We start from the raw sequence: 19,673 nt of genomic DNA, 5'->3' as shown, positions 1-19,673 counted from the left end.
ATTATTATTATTATTATTATTATTATTATTATTATTATTATTATTATTATATCAGTTTTACAGCATAACTCTCTGCATGAAGAACTGTATATTAACTGTATAAGACAGTTGCTGTGCAACTGAACCAAGAGACAAAATGTGCAACTGAACGCACAACCAACTGTTCCTGCACATCATGCATAATGTGAACCTGTCTGCAAGCAGTCCGTGCACAATGCTCATTTGTGCAAATATGTGTCCATGTGCAGTGCTCATATGCATGTACACTGGCACCACATGCACATAGGGCACTGCATGCACAGCTCCACAACCTTGAACTTTAATACAGCCTGGTCATATCAGACAAAAATGTCCAATTGCTTCTATAGGGGAACTGATACATGTGTAAGGCAACACCAGGATCCTTCCCTAGTCTTCATTTGGCTACGTTGCTATTTAATCACAATGGCTGTAGAGAATGATGGGTCATTTGTAAGTGGCAACAGCCCATCTGATTAAGTAGTGCTGCGCACTGTGGAGGTGGAGCACAGAGGAAAATACAATGCAGTGTCATGAAGAAAAAATGGTATGAAAGAGACAAGGAAACAATGCAGATGTTCTGTTGGAACAAATGTTAGAAACATTTAGCTCACCACATGGGTTCTTCCCCCCCCCCAAATACGGCTACCCCTGGATATGTTTTATGGATATGAAGATATCACATTTTAGCCACCACAAGGGAATCCTAAAGAGAGAGCCAATGGACTGGGACTGTACTATTTGAGGTTTGCACCTCAAAGGTAAAACAACTTTTTTTAAAAATTGGGACTGCATTGGCATGTTTTACCTGAACAACACCTAAACGTTTTCCTGATGCTGTAACATGGAGCCTTCCTGAGATATTCAGTGTTCTCTTCTTAACAAAGGGGTTTGTGGCCTCACAATGGAGTTGAGACAAACTGGATCTCAAAGGCAGTAGCCTTTTATTTTGCAAATGGAATTTAAAGTTTATTTCTGGACTGAATTTCCCTGCACCCACATGGCCAGAAGGAGGGGCCAGCCTGCAAGAAATCCCCCTCCATAGCATCTGAACTGAGAACAACAACAACAAAATGCAGACCTATGATTAACTTCATCAGTTTTTATTCCCCCTCCCCACCACACACACACTGTATGCTTTTTAACACCTTGCCTGATGAAGCCAGTGGAGCTTTGAAAGCTTGCAATAGGTATAATGTGCATTTGGTTGTCCCGATAAAGCTATCACTGTTTTGGATGATGCAGTACTTTGCTATACAGCCAGCAAGGATACCCTTGAATAAGTTTTACAGATTCTGAAATGCAACTTTCAGCATTCCTCACCTTTGCAGTCCATCAAACTCTAGAAGATCACACAACCCCCACCTCTGTGTCAGACACATGTTTGGTGCAGAAGCCATCAATTGTTGGTGGGGTGCAGCATACATCATCTTAGAACAGGGTTTGGAAAAGTTTTTTTTCCCTTTGGACCTTACTGTCACAAGTTCCCACAGCCAAGCATGGCTAGATGACTGGGGGATTCTGGGAGCTATAGTCCAAGAAGATTCCTTTTTCAGGTTTTGGTTTACAACACCAGGAGAGCACATCCAGGGATTTCTCACCTGCATAGAAAGGTGTCGTTTCAGTTGCCTGTATGGGGTTGAAGCAGATGGTGGGGGAGGCTTCCTGATTTTAAACAAGCCATAGAAGAAGTCTTCAATGCTCATGGTACCATCAGTGCGCTCAAGGTTGTGGAAGATCTCCTCCAGTACCTGAGAAAAGAGAAAAGCATATCGTCAGACACAGCAACAGAGGATCAGATGCTAGACTGGCAGATGCTAGATTGGAAAATCACCTCAAACCTTGATGATTCTATAATTCTATGATCTATTTTGGATTGAGAGAGGTTGCCAGAGTCTTCAAAACTGTTATTAAAGTTGGAGCTCAGCATTGGTGGAGAGGTTGTTACTAATTTTACCTCTTTGCAGGTACAGTACTTGTAAGGGGAAGGTGAATGACTTTTCCATTCAATTATCACTGAAATACCCTTAAATATGAAGCCTCTTACAACCACAATGTGTTAATATTTCTGAATGCTTGATCATTTAGTACACCTCTGACTGATAATTCCTCAAGCGGCTCAACTACATAGGAGTTTTGGTGGTCCAGTCCAGTTTTGCCAGAACATTTTGGGGTGCGTAGGGATGAGCCTCCCTAGTTTAGTCTTGTGGGGGAGCTGAAGCTTCAGAAGAAAGGTCAATCCAGGCTAGCAACTCTTTTCTCACCCTGGTGTTACACAAAGCCAAAATCTTCTGAATTTTGGTGCATGTGCGTTCTCCCTATGGCTCCAATGGACTCTGTACTGTGGGCAGCCATAATTCCCGAAGTGAGAAATCATGTCTGTACTTTCCCATAAGCACATCAAACAGAAGAGTTTGGCAGTTGCAAATGGGAAACTTTAACACATTCAGGAAGATAGGTGATTTAGGTGCGTTCCAGGCGCGCAAAAAGAACATACTAGATACGTACTAGGGTTAAGAAAGGGCGTCCTTTCCGGATGTCCTAATCCTAGTATGTACCTAGTATGTACAAAATGGCGGCTCCCATTCTACATGGGCGCCGCCATTGGGACGTCACGACCGTGCCACCTCCAAACAGAGCGGTGCGGAAGTGACGTCCTGGTGCTGGCGAGGGCGCCTGGGGCGCCCTTTCTGCAGCATGGAAGGAGCACCAAAAAGAGGCTACTTCCAGGTTTGTGTGCGGGGCCAGCCTTTACACGGCTGCGCCAGTGACACAAAGGAGAAAGGGGCTGAGTGGCTCCTTTCTCCTTCCCTGCCGCTGTCGGGGTGTCCTTGGGGCAGCTGAGGCCCCGATCCGCTTCCCCGTGGCCCGGAAAGCGGTGGATCGGGGCCTCAGAGGCTGCTGCTGTGGCAGCTGAGGCCCCGATCTGGTGGAGAAAGAGGCAGGTACAGGCCGCCCCAAAAGGGCGGTCTGTAAACTGCCTTAGGCATGATGTTCTGACGAACAAGCCCGATAAGGCTTATTTACAACTTCATTCTGATTCTGGACATTGCCAGACAGAGTGATCCTTTTACAATGTAGATCTGATTTCTTTTGATGTAGAACAAACACCTTTGCCCTGAGGCTAGTTTTGGCCTATAAAACATCCCCAAATTTCTTTGTTCCTAGAGCTAGCATGGAGTACAGGGAACCTCAGGTCTCCCTGGATTTCAAACTGGTTCCGACTCGGGCTGCCTTCCTGAAGCTCCAAGCAGCTGAGTCCCGATTCCAGCCATGAGATCACAGCTTGAACGGAGCAACAAGACCTTTGCCAGTGGCATCCCTAGGGTCGGTGTCACTTGGTGCAGCAACTCATGGTGTCACCCCCTCTGTTAACTTCCTCCCATTTCACACCATACAGAATCCTTAGAAATGTGTTTTTGCACTAGTGTTACTCATAAATCATAATTCCCATATAGCACTGAGTGTAATGCTAATAGTTGTGACATAAACAACTAGCAAAATTAAAATTATACCTTCAAATTACAATATCATATGCACAACCTAAATGTATTTACATATGCATAGTGAAGATTTGGTTAAAATGTGATATTTTTAAAGAAAATTTTTAAAGAATAAATTTCTATTTTTAAAAAATTAAATGTGAAGAAATTGTGTGGACTCTCCTTTCTCCTCCCCCTGCACTTCACCCCACTCTCACAATCGTTTATAGCATTTTACAGGGAAGCAGATGAATGCCATAACCCATTTCTTCCAAAAAGTAGGTGTTTGAGGAGCGGTGGTGTCACTTCCCCTTAAGGTGCCACCTGGTGTGATGTGCACCCATTGCATCATCCTAGTGATGCCACTGACCTTTTGTAATCATTCAGTCAGTGAAGCCTTTCCCAATATTCCTTAGCTCCTGTGTGAGGGTATGTGTGTGCACTGGTGTATGTTTTCCTTAATAAAATACAATTCATATAGATGATTTTGCCTCTATAATCCTTGGCCCTATATCTCAGTATACAAGTGGGAAACAATTCCAAAAGTGTTGCTTGTAGCAGTTAATTAAAATTCCCCTAGAGAGACTCACTGCTACACTGGCTAATCAAAGGCCTATGGGAATATGCCCATGCTGATGTTTTGCAAAGTTAGAAAACTATGGTAACAAAAAACTTCAACAGGAAATAAAAGATATTCACATCACTGTAGAAAGAACCAGATAGACTCTCGTTATTTCTTTACCAGTTCCTTTTGTACAAAACTGATCCCCCCCCCCCGATTACGTCTCCCAGAATCTCTCAACCCAGGAAAGCAACTTTGCAAGCCCTGCTTTTATGTGACCACATTATATGAGTGTTCAGAAGGCAGCTGCTATGTGGGTGGGGGACCATGTCTCTTGTAGTCATAGCTAGTCATAGAGACCAGACTGGCTCTTTGTGGAGAGGTCATACTCTGAGAAGGTAGATGGATGCCTTGACAGATACCTGTGTGTCAATATTCTGCAAGCCATACTGTTCGCAAATGGAGACCAGCTTCTTCCGGCTCAGGTGGCCATCCCGGGAGATGCCAAGGTTTGCGCACACCTCACAAAGCTTTTCTTCGATCCAGTCCTGAGTGGGGGAAATGCTTGGGGAGGCATTCAAGTCATCAGGATTCCAGAATCTCAACTGGCCTAGAAAAAAAAGGAAGCAGCAAATCTTTTGTTCATTGAACAAAACAAATGCTCACCAGCGCTCCTGCCCCCAACACCAAAGAAACATTCAGTTCTTCCCTCCTAGAACAAGAACATCTACTGATTCTATACCTACCACTGTGGTGTGAGCTGCATCAGTATTAAAATCACTCCACTGGCTGCCAGTTAGTTTCCAGGCAAAGTACAAAGTGTTGGCTATTGCCTTGAAATCCCTATATGGTTTGGGTCCAGGTTATCTACAAGATTGTCTTCTCCAATATAATCTGCCCTGTGAACTCAGGTCCTCTGGCATACATTTATTTCAAGGAGTCAGGACTAGACTGACAACTGTAGCACCTTTGAGACTAATTGAAAGAAAGAAGTTGACGGCATGAGCTTTTGTGGAATTAAGTCTATTTCTTCACATACATTTAGACATAAACCTATGAAAGCTCATGCCAACCTCATTGTTTCAGTTAGTCTCAAAGGTGCTACAAGACCTATTTACAAACTGATTTTACAGATTAACAACACTCTTTCAACCTCATGGGATGGCAAAGGCAAACCTCCTCTGAACAAATCTTGCCAAGAAAACCTATGATAACTTCACCTTAGAATCACCATAAATTGAAAAAGACTTGAAGGCACACAACAACAACAACAACAACAACAACAACAACATAAATATTTTAATAAAATAAAATAAACAGAGAGCAGGAATGTCTCTTACCTTCAGCTTCATATTCCTCGCTATCCTGAGATCTCCAGCGCTAAGACAGAAAACAGAAAAAGAACCTGATCAGACTTTTTTGGGAAAAGGTGGAGCAGACCTTATTCACTCGCTGCAGCAGAATTGACCAAGAGTCCAGTCTCATCTAAATGCTAACAGATTTATTGTGGCAGAAGTGATGGTCAATGCAAAATATAATATTTTGTCTCCTTTGTACTTGGGGTGGTTGTGGTAATGGCAGTGTGTTTGTATGTGGAAGATTATCACGCTTATGAATTTAAAGATGTAGGGGTTACACACACTTCTGCCTCCAAAATCTAATAGGCTTTAAGATGTTACAAGATTCCTCTGCTGTTGTCATCACTGTTCAAGTGTTTAAACAATTCCACAATTGGGAAATGTTCAGACACCATCCAGCTTCTGATCTCTTCTGTCCTCATGAGGCTAAAAGGGGGGAAATTATCATTTGAGCCAATCTATTCTGACTACTGCGACCATCTTTAAACACTTCTGTTTCAAGACAACTTTCAAAGCAACATCTGTGACTCCCATTCATAAAATAAAACAACTTTCTTCTCACACACAGAGATGCACCCCTGCTGCTCCTGATCTCCCCCTGACAAAAGATCCACTTGGAATACAAAGAGCCCCTGAGGAATTTGGAAAAACAACAACAAATGGATGGCCAGGAGGACAAAATTAATGTGACGTGGAAGCCAGATGGGGCGGGTGGATGGAGATGGGTTTGTTTTGTTCTGAAAACCCTGCCGCTTAAGCAGACGGAACGGGTTTGATCCTTGTGGGGAAAGGGACAGCCACAAACACAGCGTAAGACATAAGGTGGAGGGGGGGGGGGGGACAACCAGTGAAAAGTCACATAATAATAATAATAATAAAATGTTTATTTATATACCGCCCTATCAAATACCAGGGCGGTGTACAACATCAATACAATACATAATACATAATTAATACAGATTAAAAACACAATTCTGCCAGCGGCCACACTGGCAGGGGGAGGATCAAAGCATAGTCGGGGTAGGTGTTAGGAGAATGCCTGCTCAAATAGTAGGGTCTTCAATCCTTTCCTGAATTGGGCTAAGGAGGCGACAGCACGGAGCTCGACTGGTAGCGAGTTCCAGAGGTTAGGGGCCAAGATGGTAAAGGCCTTCTTTGATGTAGATATTAACCTTGCCTCTGGCACGCTTAAACGCAACTGTCCAGATGATCTGAGTGTGCGGGGCGGAATATATGGGGAGAGGCGGTCCTCTAGATACCCTGGGCCCAAGCCATTTAGGGCTTTATAGGTAATAACCAACACCTTGTATTGCGCCCGGAAGCGAATAGGCAGCCAATGGAGATCTTTGAGCACTGGTGTTATGTGACTGGCCCTGGACGTGCCAGTGACCAGTCGTGCTGCCATGTTCTGCACTAATTGTAGCTTCCGGGAATGGTACAAGGGTTGCCCCATGTAGAGCGCGTTGCAGAAATCCAAACGAGAGGTTACCAGAGCATGTACAACCGTTTCAAGGTTCCTCCGGTCCAGGTAGGGACGCAGTTGGCGTATCCGCCGAAGCTGATAACAAGCACTCCTGACTGTCGCGTCCACCTGAGATGTAAGATGGAGCGACGAGTCAAGGAGCACCCCCAAACTACGTACAGAGTCCTTCACGGGGAGCGTGACCCCGTTCAGAACAGGTGGAACCACCGCCATCCCTGGGCCAGGGGAACCTATCACTAGTACTTCCGTTTTCTCTGGATTCAGGCTGAGTCTGTTTTCCCCCATCCAATCCATTACCGACTCCAGGCAGACCACGAGAGGAGAGATGCCAACCCCGGTCACTGCATCAGTCGGGGACATAGAGAAGACTATTTGGGTGTCATCAGCGTACTGATGTCTCCGGATGATCTCCCCCAGCGGTTTCATGTAAATGTTGAAGAGCATGGGAGACAGAATGGCCCCTTGAGGGACCCCAGATGTTAGGGGCCTCTCATCGGAGCACACGTCTCCCAGCTGCACCATCTGGGACCTCCCAGAGAGGTAGGATCGGAACCACTGGAGCGCAGTGCCCCCGATTCCCACCTCTGCCAGGCGCCCCAGAAGGATACCATGGTCTATGGTATCGAAAGCCGCTGAGATGTCCAAGAGCACTAACAGGGACACGCTTCCCCTGTCAATGCCCAGACGGAGATCATCGACCAAGGCGACCATGGCCGTCTCAACCCCGTAGCCCACCCGAAAGCCGGTTTGAAATGGATCAAGATACTCCGTTTCCTCCAGGATCGATTGAAGCTGGATTGCAACCGCCCTCTCGATCACCTTTCCCAAAAATGGCAATAGCGAAACAGGCCGATAATTATTATGCAACAGGGGGTCGAGGGAAGGCTTTTTCAGCAGAGGTTTTACAATGGCCAATTTTAAGCTGGATGGAAATTGTCCTTCCCCCATAGATGTATTTATAATCCGATGCAGTAAAGAAATTACTGCCGGGCCCCCCTGAGCCGCTAGCCATGAGGGACAGGGATCGAGAGAGCAGGTCGTCTTCCGAACACTTCCAAGAATCCTGTCCACATCCTCAGTACTCACAGACTCAAACTGATCCAGTCTAATCGAGTCCACGGAAGCTCTGGATACCTCTGTTCTAGGTTCTGCTCTAATACTGGGTTCAAGACCTTCGCTTATCCGAGAGATTTTATCCGCGAAGAAGTTGTTAAATTGGTCACAGCAGGCCTTGGTTGGTTCAAGGATCTGGTTCAGGGTAGGAGGTAGCTGAGTCAGCTCTCTCACAACCCTGAACAGCTCTGCCGGACGCGACTCCGCGGACGCGATACGTGCATCATAGAACGAGAACATCTCCAGGAATCCCAGTTTTCTTTCTTTTTTTGTCAGTAAATCACCACAATTCTTCTGTAACAGCATTTAGAGTTCGGGTGGGCAACTGCAGCAGGTTCTGGGACCAATGTTATGGACCACAAACAAACAAACAATCATAGACCCTTAGATGGTCTAAATACACTAAAGGCTGCCAGTTAGATCCCATCTGACCTTGGAAACCTAGCAGGGTCAGTCCTGGCTAATACTTGGATGAGAGACCACTATAGGAAGAAAATTAATTCATTTGAAATATGGTGCTGGAGTAGAGTGCTGAGAATAACATGGACGGCCAAAAAGACAAATAAATGGATCCTAGAACAGATCGAGTCTGAAATCTCCTTGGAAGCCAAGATGACTAAATTGAAGCTATCATACTTTGGCTGCATCATGAGAAGGCATGAATCATTGGAAAAGACCATGATGCTGGGGCAGGTGGAGGGAAATAGAAAGAGAGGAAGGCTGCATGCCAGATGGATAGACTTGATCATGGAGACCAAGGGACTGAGCCAACAGGACTTGAACAGAGCAGTGGAGGATAGGGGAACTTGGAGACATCTTATTCACAGGGTCGCCATGAGTTGAGGTTGACTAAAAAGCAGCTAACAACAACAACAACAAATACCAGGTGCTGTAGGCTATATTTCAGAGGCACAACTTGCAAAACCATCTCTGAGTCTTTCTTGGCTAAGAAAACCCTATGCAATTCATGAGGTCACTATAAGTTGACAGGTGACTCGAAGGCACAAACATACGCACACTGGAGTTCTGTGGATACTGTATTTCAGAGGAAGGAACTGACAAAACCACCTCTGAGTATTTCTTGCCTAAGAAAATGCTATAAAATTGATGGGAACAGGTGACTTGAAGTCATAAACACACACATACTGGAGGAGAGTTCTGCGGATAGCATATTTTAGATGAAGGAATGGGCAAAATCACCTCTGAATATTACTTACCTAAGAAAACCCTGTGAAAATCATAGGGTCATAATAAGTTGACAAGAGACTTGAAAGCACAGAGAAACAGACTCATAGAGTAGCAAGGAACCGCAAGGGCCATCAAGTTCAATCCCCAGTAATGCAGGGATACACAGGTAAAGCATTTCTGAAAGATGCCCATACAATTTCTATTTAAAGACCTCCAAAGTAAGAGTGTCTACTCTTCCAAGGCAGTCTATTCCACAGTCTGACAGATCTTACAGTCAAGAAGTTTTTTCCAAACATTTAGGTGGAATCTGTCTTGCTCCATCTCAATCGTGACTTGATGTTGCCTACTCCTGATTTACATACAACCTACACTTTGTTAGGAGGGCTGCCAGATCTTAGGGCCTGGCTCTTCTCAGGCAGTGGAGTGGAGTTTCAGGGCAAGAGCACTGCCTTGAAAAGTATGTATATTTTTCATACATTCCTCATTCTTGTAGACCAAGTCTTTTTATTTCAATGGCATGTATTGTGCGCCTATGGTTAATGCTGAATACATGCTATTCATGGCATCGTACAGGGGCTGCCATGTAATATTATTTGTAATATCACTACAGCCCACCCCACTGAGACATCGTGCTCCTCATCTCTAGGTCTGAGGTTTTGGCACTGAAATCTCAGAGCCTGGGACAATCTTGATCCAGAATCCTAATTGTTAGTGACGTATGCAGGCATAAGTCCAAGGCACACCTGCATACATGTTTTTATGATTCTTGCAGAATTTGGCATTCTCTTCCTACCTGTGCAATGACTAGCAATGGCCATTCACTTTTTAGCCATGGCAGCCTGCCTCCTGACATTCAGTGGCTTGAGGAGAGCAGAGATTGGAGAAGTGCCTGGATATGTCCTTGTAACCAGATGCAGAATGTTTACAGAATGAGATATCTGGAGGTTGCTGGCAGATCTCAGCAGATTAGGTCATCAATCTGTGTCTGGCCATGGGGACTCCTGGCTCCTTCTTTGATTTCCATCACTTTACTGACATGATGCTATTGTATGCCTTCAAGTCATTACTGACTTATGGCAAACTTAAGGCCATCGCTGGGTTTTCTTGCCAAGATTTGTTGCAAAGACGGGGGGTGCCTTTACCTTCCTCTGCAGCTCAGAGAATGTAACTTGGTCACCTAATAGGCTTCCATGGCTCAGCAGGGTTTTGAATCCTAGTCTCCAGAGTGCTAACCCAACACTCAAACCATGCTGATCACACTGACCACTATGCTGACTCTCAGCCTACTAGCATGTTGTTGTTGTGTGCCATCAAGTTGTTTCCGACTTATGGTTATCCTAAGGCAACCCTACCATGGGGCTTTCTTGGAAATATTTGTTCAGAAAGGGTTTGACATTGCCTTCCCATGAGGCTGAGAGAGTGTGACTTGCTCAAAATGGGTTATCATGACTGAGTGAGGTTTTGAATCCTGGTCTCCAGAGTCCAACACTCAAACCATTACATCACACTGACTCTCAGCTTACTGACCAGATAGCCATCTTTAAATACCTGAAGGGTTGTCATGTAGATGGAATGAGCTTATTTTCAGCCCTGAATCACTGGATCCAAATGAAAAGAAAGGAGAATCAGACTCAACATTGGAAAGAACATCCTGAGAGAAAATAGCTGTTCAACATCGGAAAAGCTCCCCCCCCCCAAAAGGTGGTGGGCTCTCCTTCACCGGATAGCTTTAAACAGAAGTTGGATGGCCACCTCTGAAGGGTGCTTTAGCTGTGGAATCCTGTATGGCAAAGAATTGGACTAAATGACCCCAGATGCCCCTTCCAACTGTATAAGTTCATGACAGAAGCAAGCAAGAGGAGAGAAAATGCAACAGCAAGACAAGGGCATGCTGAGCAATGACTTGCAAATGAGAACAGATGACAGTCCAAGGACACAACAGCTGGCTTGGCTCCTTTGGCTAAACATCTGTGGTGGAACTCGCAATTCTGTAAGATCAAGAGAGGAGCAGGAGCTCAGTTCTTGCCTCCATCTCCCAATCAGCCTTTGAATGGTTGGTTTATTTTTAAAATAGCATGAAAACAGTTCTTGCACATTACTGAAATGAGACAACACTGCCATCCCTTTGAGGGTCCTCCTCCTTCAGCAGTCTATGCAAGAATCCATTCCTCTTTTATACACACATACACACAGCTGCCTCAAAACAAAAAATAAGCTCCTGTCTTTCCACTAAAGGGACAAAAATGGGGCATTTTAACCTTCTGTAATTTAAAGCAGGCACTATAAAGAAATGGTTGCATTCATGTGGTGGGTGGGTTTGAAGGCAGAATTGCTGAACGCCCAAGAAAGGCATCAACGTCATAACAGAGAAGTTTTAATGCCTCTCATTCAGATTACAGCTAAAACACCATTAATCTACCAGGGTAGCCATGGGAACAGGACTACGTAATCTTTCCTTCAAAATCCACTGCCTTCAGGCTTCGGTTTCACTATCAGGGAGAAGAAGAACGATAGTAGCATCACACTGGGACCCCCCCATTTCACCAAAGGGCACACCTGCCCTTGGCAGAAGCTTTGTGACAGATGAGAAAAAGCCAGTGGCATGAAGCAGACCCGATAGATGGCTTCTCAAAGGGAAAAGATAAGCACAGACTGTCCGAAAGTAGAGATGCAAGGTTTAGGTCTATTTTTGTCCAAGCCAGTTCCACACATGTTCATGCAAAGGTCTGTTCAATCCTGTTTCCATATCCATCAGTGAGTGTCTTTTCTTTCAAAAAGAATGCACAATAATTCATATTTCCTTTTAAAAGTGGTCTTTCCCCAAAATATGCATTTTTCTCTATGTAATTCAACATAAAAGCATGCAGATTTGTATTCTCCTAAAGCAGGGATAGCCAAAGAATGACCTGTGGCCCTCATGTGTCCCCAAGGGCCATTTCAGGATTCTCAGAGACCCTTGGGGTTTAAAACTTTTTTGCTTGCCCTTTTGGTCCCAAGTGGGTCATTTTAGGCCCAAGGAGGCATTAAACCAAACAAACAGAAAGTGAAGCAGAGGTGACTTCTAACTTGCTTCCCGTGGTAGAAAAGGCCCCTCCTAGGGTTAAAATGGTCATAATATGTGGTGAAAATGCACCCATACCATACTAGAAGATGTTTGGTGGTACTTTGGGGTATAAAGCATTTTTTATTTTTTTGGGAGGGGTACAGCTGGGGAGAGGTCTCACTTTCCAAGATTTCCTCTAACCGTCAACAGTTTCCCACTCCTGTTCCACAATGTCTTTCTATACATGCTGAATCGCCCTTATCCCAAATATTTGAGATCAGAAGCGTTTTGGATTTCAGATTTTTTTGGGGGGGGATTTCGGAGGGCCTGTATTTCCATATACACACACATTCAGAAAACTTGGAAATGGGACCCAAATCTAAACATGAAATTCATTTATGTTTCACACCTTATGCAAACAGCCTGGAGGTAATTTTATACATGATATTTTTACTAATTTTGTGCATGAAACAAAAGTTTTTGTACACTGAACCATCAGAAAGCAAAGGTGTCACTATCTCAGCCACCCATGAAAAAAGTTTTGGTTTTTGGAATATTCTGATTCTAGAAAAACGGATAAAGGAGACTCAACCTATCTGCATTTCAGTAAAGTTGTTGAGCCAAGGATTCTTATTAAAAATGTTAAAGAACTGCGAACACTGAAGGATAACTCCTCAGCTCACTTTTTAACAGATAGCAGCTCAATAAACTGGACATCCCATTGTCAAATAAAATGCAGCCCCTTCCCTTGCTCATTCATCTGCCTCTAGCCAAAACAAAGGGGGAAAAGAAAGACAAGTGTATCAGGCCGAACAGGATCTCTCAATTTCCTGCATGGCAGGGAGTTGGACTAGATGGCCCTTGCGGTCTCTTCCAACTCTATTATTCTATGATTCTATGAATTCTCTTAGACAGTACACAACTGTTGCACTTTTAACCCACTTTGATTGCCATGGAATCCTGGGATTCATGGTTTGGTTAAGCACTGGAACAGAATCTTAACTACAAATCCCAAAATTCCAGGGGATGAAGCCATGTCAGTTAAAAGGGTAACATAACGCTATCAATGAACACTGTGAAAGGGATATGGAAGCATATCTTTTAGCTGATCTAGTTTAATAGGAAAGGATGTAGTTATTCCTTTGCTGTACCACCTTTCTATATACTTTGTTCCATTTCTCCCTTCATCCTCAGCTTAGTTCAGCTACTGCACATCAAGTTCTAAATTTAAACATCATATGTGAAGGGATGTCATATTGAGGCTGGAGCAAGCTGTTTTCTGCTTCTCCAGGACGAGGTGTTTATCACACTATACCTATAGTGCACACCCTTTAAACTGCTCTAGCTGCCTCCTGTTGCATTCGGGGATTTGCAGTTTTAGGAGGGGTATTTAGAATTCTCAGGCAGGAGAATTCTAAATACCCCTTAAAACTGCAATCCCAGAATGCAACAGGAGCAGCTAGACAGTTAAAGTGGAATAGTAGCACTATAAAAGTATAGTGTGGATAAACACTAGGACACAGAGCAGTGGATTCAAGCATAGGAAAGGAGATTCCACCTAAACCCTTAGGAAGAACTCCAGATCTGCTTGGCAGTGGAAGATGCTGCCTCAAGGAGTGATGGAGTCTCCTTCTTGGAAATTTCAAACAGAGGCTGGGATGGCCATCAGTCGGGGGGGGGGGGGGCTTTGATTGTAAGTTTCCTGCATGGATGAATAGAGTTGGACTGGATGGCCCTTGGGGGTTTCTTCTGACTCTAGGATTCTGCAATCCTATAAATGCAAATTAGTGTGTACAGGACTTTATTAACATAGCAGAAAGGGAAGAGAGGAGTCTGGAAACCATGCCCTATGAGGAACGACTTAGGGAGCTGGGGATGTTTAGCCTGGAGAAGAGAAGGTTAAGAGGTGATATGATCGCCCTGTTTAAATATTTGAAGGGATGTCATATTGAAGAGGGAGCAAGCTTGTTTTCTGCTGCTCCAGAGAACAGGACCCGGAACAATGGATGCAAGCTACAGGAAAAGAGATTCCAGCTGAACATTAGGAGGAACTCCCTGACAGTAAGGGCTGTTCGACAGTGGAATGCACTCCTTCCTCAGAGGGTGATAGAGTCTCCTTCTTTGGAGGTCTTTAAACAGAGGCTGGATGGCCATCTGTCAGGGATGCTTTGATTTGGATTTCCTGCATGGCAGAATGGGGTTGGACTGGATGGCCCTTGTGGTTTCTTCCAACTCTACGATTCTATGATTCTACGATTCTATGAAATAACCTTGTCTTAGTAAGCTCTGGCAAAAGCAAATTGCTGCTTAAAACAGTGGATTTTTTTGGTGTTTTTCCTGATGAATAGATTTTGCCTTCTGGTTACCTGAATGCACTCTGATATTGTTTAGGCACTGTGTCCCTGTTTTCAGCTATGAAATGTCAGGTTGTATGTGGATAAATAGGTTGACTCCTGCAATGATTGTAGAACCTTTTGGCCTGACCCGAGATATCAATTTTGCTAGGGCTAATACCTGGCTTGCCACATCCTGGGTTGAACCCAGACACCACTGTACTCCTCTTGGGTCTTGGCACAGAACAAAACGCTACACTGATCACTAAGAAGGGCACTGCCATGAGCTTGCTGTGGACTCCCAATTTCTCTCTTTGGAACAAGTTGTGGAAACTAGACCTGCCATATCCAGAACAACAGAGAAGTCTCCCTAAAACCCACAGCTTCTGAAATCAGAGCTCTGAGCAGACAAACTGGGTCCTGTTTTGATTGACTTGTGTTTGCAGAAGAATTAAAACACGATGTCATTCAGTCTGTTCTACTTTAGTAAAAGGTATTAAAGAATTAGGGAGAATTGGTTTTCTGTTTTTCCTTAGATGACCTTCAATCAAGGAGGGGGGGAAAAAAGCCTGAGATGCAGAAGAAGAGAATGTAACAGATTATATATGCTATGTGTTCCCTTTAGCTCAGTTAGATTTGTGTGTCCTTAAATGTTTTTCTAACTATGATACAAGAAGGATAATATTAAAATTACAAGAAAAAAGATTCCACCTTAACAAGAGGAAGAACATCTTTACTGTAAGAGCTGTTCAACATCTACTTGTTGTTTGTTGTTGTTAGCTGCCTTTGGGTGACCCTGTGAATGAGACGTCTCCAAGCCTCCATATCCTCTACCTTTCTGCTCCGGTCCAGCAGGCTCAGGCCCATGGTCTCCCTGACTGAATCCATCCATCTGACATGCAGTCTTCCTCTCTTCCTACTGCCTTCTACCTTCCTTAGCATCATTGTCTTTGCTACTTGCACCTTCTCATGATGCGGCCAAACAGCCTTAATTTAGCCATCTTGGCTTCCAGGGAGAGTTCTGGTTTGATTTGCTCTGGGACCCATTTGCTTGATTTCTTGGATGCCCATGGTAACCTTGGCACTCTTCTCCAGCACCACTTCTCAAATGAATTAGTTTTTTTCCTATCTGCTTTCTTCACTGTTCAGCTCTCAGATGGTAACAGGGAATACAAATGGCTTGAATGATTCTAGCTTTAGAGTTCAGCTAGATATTTCTGCTCTTTAGGATTTTGTCTAGTTCTTTCATAGCTGCCCTTCCCATTCCTAATCTTCTTCTGATTTCTTAACTGCAGTCTCTATTTTGATCAATGTTTGATCCAAGGTATGGGAAATCTTTCACTATTTTGTTTTGCTCAGTATCTAGGTTGAATTCCTGTCAATCCACTGTTGTCATTATAGTCAACCCTCTGTTTTTGCAGGGGATCTGTCCTGGACCCCTCCCCTTGAAAACGGAGACTCGCAAAAGCTTGAATGGGGCATGCCCCTAAGCATGCGGGGGTGCGCTTCATTGGGGTTAACAGAGATAGCCTCCCCCCATGTATAAGCAAGTATACGTATCTCAAGTCCATGAGAAGGAGGGGCGACTGTATTTTTGTTTTCTTTAAGTTTCGCATTAGGCCTGCCTTTGCACTTTCTTCTTTGACATTCACAGACCAGGTCTGTGATGTTCTCTGCTACTATGTACTACATACATACTAAGGGAGCCCTGATGTCACAGTGGTTAAACACCAGTACTGCAAATTTCAAAGAAACGTAGGACAACTATCCTGCAAATGCCAACCACTGGGTGCTCTGAGCAGCTGTCAACCCCACATTGACAGGCCACTGTTACAAAGAGAACCGACAGCAAAGCTCTTGTGATGATGTTGACTGGAAATTTGGCTCCTTTGCAAGCATTTCCATTTGGCATTCTTGGATTAAGACCTCCCTGCCATCTCCTCCCTCTGCATTGTTTCTGGACATTTCCTCACTGGGCTCAGCTGGCTGAGCCCCTCTGAGTCCACATACACACCCACAAACACACACACATGCACACAATTCCTCATTACCATTCCCGATGCTCAACAAGAGTCTCATTATACAGAGAAGGCAAATGAGGTTAGAGGTCAAGCTGACCTGAAATGGTTGCCCCAGAAGGCAAGCTAGAAGATTGCCCAGACAATAGAGGGAACTCCATGAGTTATGTGAACCATAAACGTCTCCCCACTGCCCTCCTGGTCATGACAGGTATTTGTAGACAGAAGAGCCATTGTTTGGCAGCTGGATGGGGGGGGGGTCACACACATTATCCTGGGGGCTGGGCTGGGCGAGTTTCCTCACTCTTCCTGGATTCCAGGAATACATTATATGCTTTTTAATAGACACGCAGTCTTTGCTGCCCTGAAGAACAGATGGCTAGAAGTTGCACAATGACCAAACTCAAAACCCGTGCAAGCATCTGCGATCGAGATTCTCGCCCGCATGCCATTTCCTCCTAACTTAGCAATTTCTACCACCCAGCCATCTGCTACCATTAAGCCAGATCTTTATTCTCTCCCAGGATATATTGTTAATTAAAATTATCAGGGGCACACAACTTGCTGGCTTTGTTTTGTGATATTCACATGCACCCTTAATGTTTCGGATTTAGTGATACATGAGGCCTATGATAAACTTAGAATCATCCATCCATCCATCCATCCCTTTATTTATATCCCATCTTGCTCCCAAAATGAGACTCAAGGAGAATCACAGAGATGGAAGGGATCCCAAGAGTCATGTAGTCCAGCCCCAAAGCCAGTGCAGAAACCAGTAGCTAAAAGCATCCCTGAGTGGTGGGCATTCAACATCTAGCGAGAGAGAAAACATTACCTATCACTTCAATGTTACACAACTCTTACCATCAGGAAACCCTTCCCAAAGTATAGTTGGAATCTCCTTCCTTGTCATTTAAATCAATCACTTCAGGTCCTAATCTCTGAAAAAGCAGAAAACAAGCTTGCACCATCTTCTATATGGATAGCTTTTTAGATCTCTGAAGATGACTATCATATCTGAGTTATGGAGACCCTATGGTGAACCTTTCATGGGGTTTTCCTGGCAAGTTCCTTCAGAGGGAGTTTGCCACTTTCTTCTCATGAGGCTGAGAGAGTGTGAATCGCCCAATGTCACCCAGTGGGTTTACATGTCTGAGCCAGGATTCAAATCCTGGTCTCCAGAGTCCTAATCCAAAGCTCAAACCACTACACCATGCTGGCTCTCCTCATATCTGCAGACTGTGTATGGATATCTCTTGTAATGTCACCATGTATCCTTTATTGTAAGGGATGTCTCTTCTTTGAGGACTAGAAAGCTTGTCCCTTTTAGGTCTGGCAGGTGTCTCTTGTTATAATCAATGTTCCATATCTGAACATTAGAAAGCTTTTCTTTTTATATAGACAGAACAAGATGCCCCCCCAATAATAATAAAAAAAACACATCCCATATATTGTGGTGTGGGACGTTCATAAACACAGAAAGATGTGCATCTTGCAACTTATGAATCTGGACAATATATTAATTTCTATTACAGAGAAATATATGACTAAGTTAAGTGAAATCCAATACTTTCATTTGGTATTTCAGCAGAACATAAGCTTGTTAATAACTGCTTCTCAGTTGTCAACTGTCATGGATTCTGTTTATTGGTATCTTGAAGGCTTGGCAACACTAATATCATGTGAATGAGTTTTCATATATATCAGGTATCTCTTCTATATTGTACCTTAAGGAGGCAAGAATCGTACTGATTCCATAAGTCACTTTTACACACCAATTTCTCTGTAGTTTAACTGTTGTGCTTCCACAAAGTCAACAAATCTTTCTCAACATGTGCTGGCTTCCTTCCTTGCACTAGCTAAGCCATTATTTAAGGCTGGCTTTTAAGCCAACTCTGGTACCTCCAAAGCAAAAGCAGTTCTTCTGTGGTCTGCCAGACAGACGCCAAGCCCAGGAAATACAAGAGCTGTATATCACGTCCTTGGAGGAAATGGTGGAGACGCAGGTGGCTGCTGGCACTGTGTTTGGCTTGTGGGTTACAATAAGACGTTCTAGACTTGGTATAAAGGAATGCTAACTTTCCTCTACCTTTCCAAGCATTAATGTCTTTACAAGTGAGTCATGCCTTCTCATGATGTGGCCAAAGTACAACAATCTCAATGTATTTATTATTGTTGGCCCTCCGCAAGCAGGCTGCTCCCTCCTTTTGACCTTGTGGGTATTGGGGGATTCTCAAAGTCCAGGAGTTGTAGAAGCAAAGGGACTATGAAAGCTTATGATAAACAAATTGGTTTCTCTTAAAGGTTAGTCACACCTCTTCTCTTTTCTTCCTTCCTCACCTCTTTTTACAAATGTGTCAATCTCCCTGAAAATGTCTACTTCAAGTGCAACATGAATACCTGATTCACAGGCCATAATATAAGCTTGCACCTTAGGAAAGGAAAAGCACATGATGGGAAAACAAGGCTGCATCCACACTGCAGAAATAATCCAGTTTGACACTGCTTTAACTCCCATGGCTCGATGCTATAAAATCTAGGGAACTGTAGTTTTGTGAGATGTTTAGCTTTCTCTGCCAGAGAGTTCTGTTGCAAAAACAAACTAAACTTCCTAGAATTCCATAGCACTGAGCCATGGCAGTTAAAGTGGTGTCAAACTGGATTATTTCTGCAGTGTGGATGTAGCCCATGTTAAGAGGGAGAGGCAACTGATTTGAGTTAGCAGAGGCCTGGCTAGATTTCACCAGGAGAATTAGAGGCATAGCTTGGTTCCAAAGTTAAAGCCAAGGGGGAGATCCAAAAACTGTTGAAATACCGAGAAGACCTGGAAATGCCACTTTATGGACTTTAGCACATGAAAATTTAAACAGCTAATTATCCCGTACAAAACACAATAACGCATTTAACATTTTCAGACACATAGCTATCAAAGAGGCTATAATGAGGCAAGAAATAGCAACAAATCATTTTTGGGATTTCCTCATGAATGATTTGTTGCTGTTTATTGCCGCTTTATTGCCTCTTTAGTAGCGACATTGCGTGAAGATTTTAAATACGACATCATGTTTTGTACTG

At 43.9% G+C, this 19,673-nt stretch overlaps 1 protein-coding gene across 7 annotated transcripts in view; it reads right to left on the bottom strand.

Annotated features, from left to right (window-relative positions):
* NIN (ninein) overlaps positions 1–19,673 on the bottom strand; it is a 144,722-nt gene that overhangs the window by 74,206 nt on the left and 50,843 nt on the right. For all 7 annotated transcript variants that reach the window (XM_042473525.1, XM_042473545.1, XM_042473534.1 and 4 more), the window contains exons 4-6: positions 5,403–5,442; positions 4,485–4,672; positions 1,620–1,769 (exon numbers count right to left, since the gene is read on the bottom strand). In XM_042473525.1, coding sequence (XP_042329459.1) covers positions 1,620–1,769; positions 4,485–4,672; positions 5,403–5,442 — 378 coding nt within the window. The remainder of the gene's footprint in view (positions 1–1,619; positions 1,770–4,484; positions 4,673–5,402; positions 5,443–19,673) is intronic.

Source organism: Sceloporus undulatus, chromosome 1, assembly GCF_019175285.1.
Source record: "Sceloporus undulatus isolate JIND9_A2432 ecotype Alabama chromosome 1, SceUnd_v1.1, whole genome shotgun sequence".
NCBI classification, from domain to species: Eukaryota; Metazoa; Chordata; class Lepidosauria; order Squamata; family Phrynosomatidae; genus Sceloporus; species Sceloporus undulatus.
The sequence above is the reverse complement of the archived record's forward strand: the minus strand, read 5'-3'. Positions and strand labels throughout refer to the sequence as shown.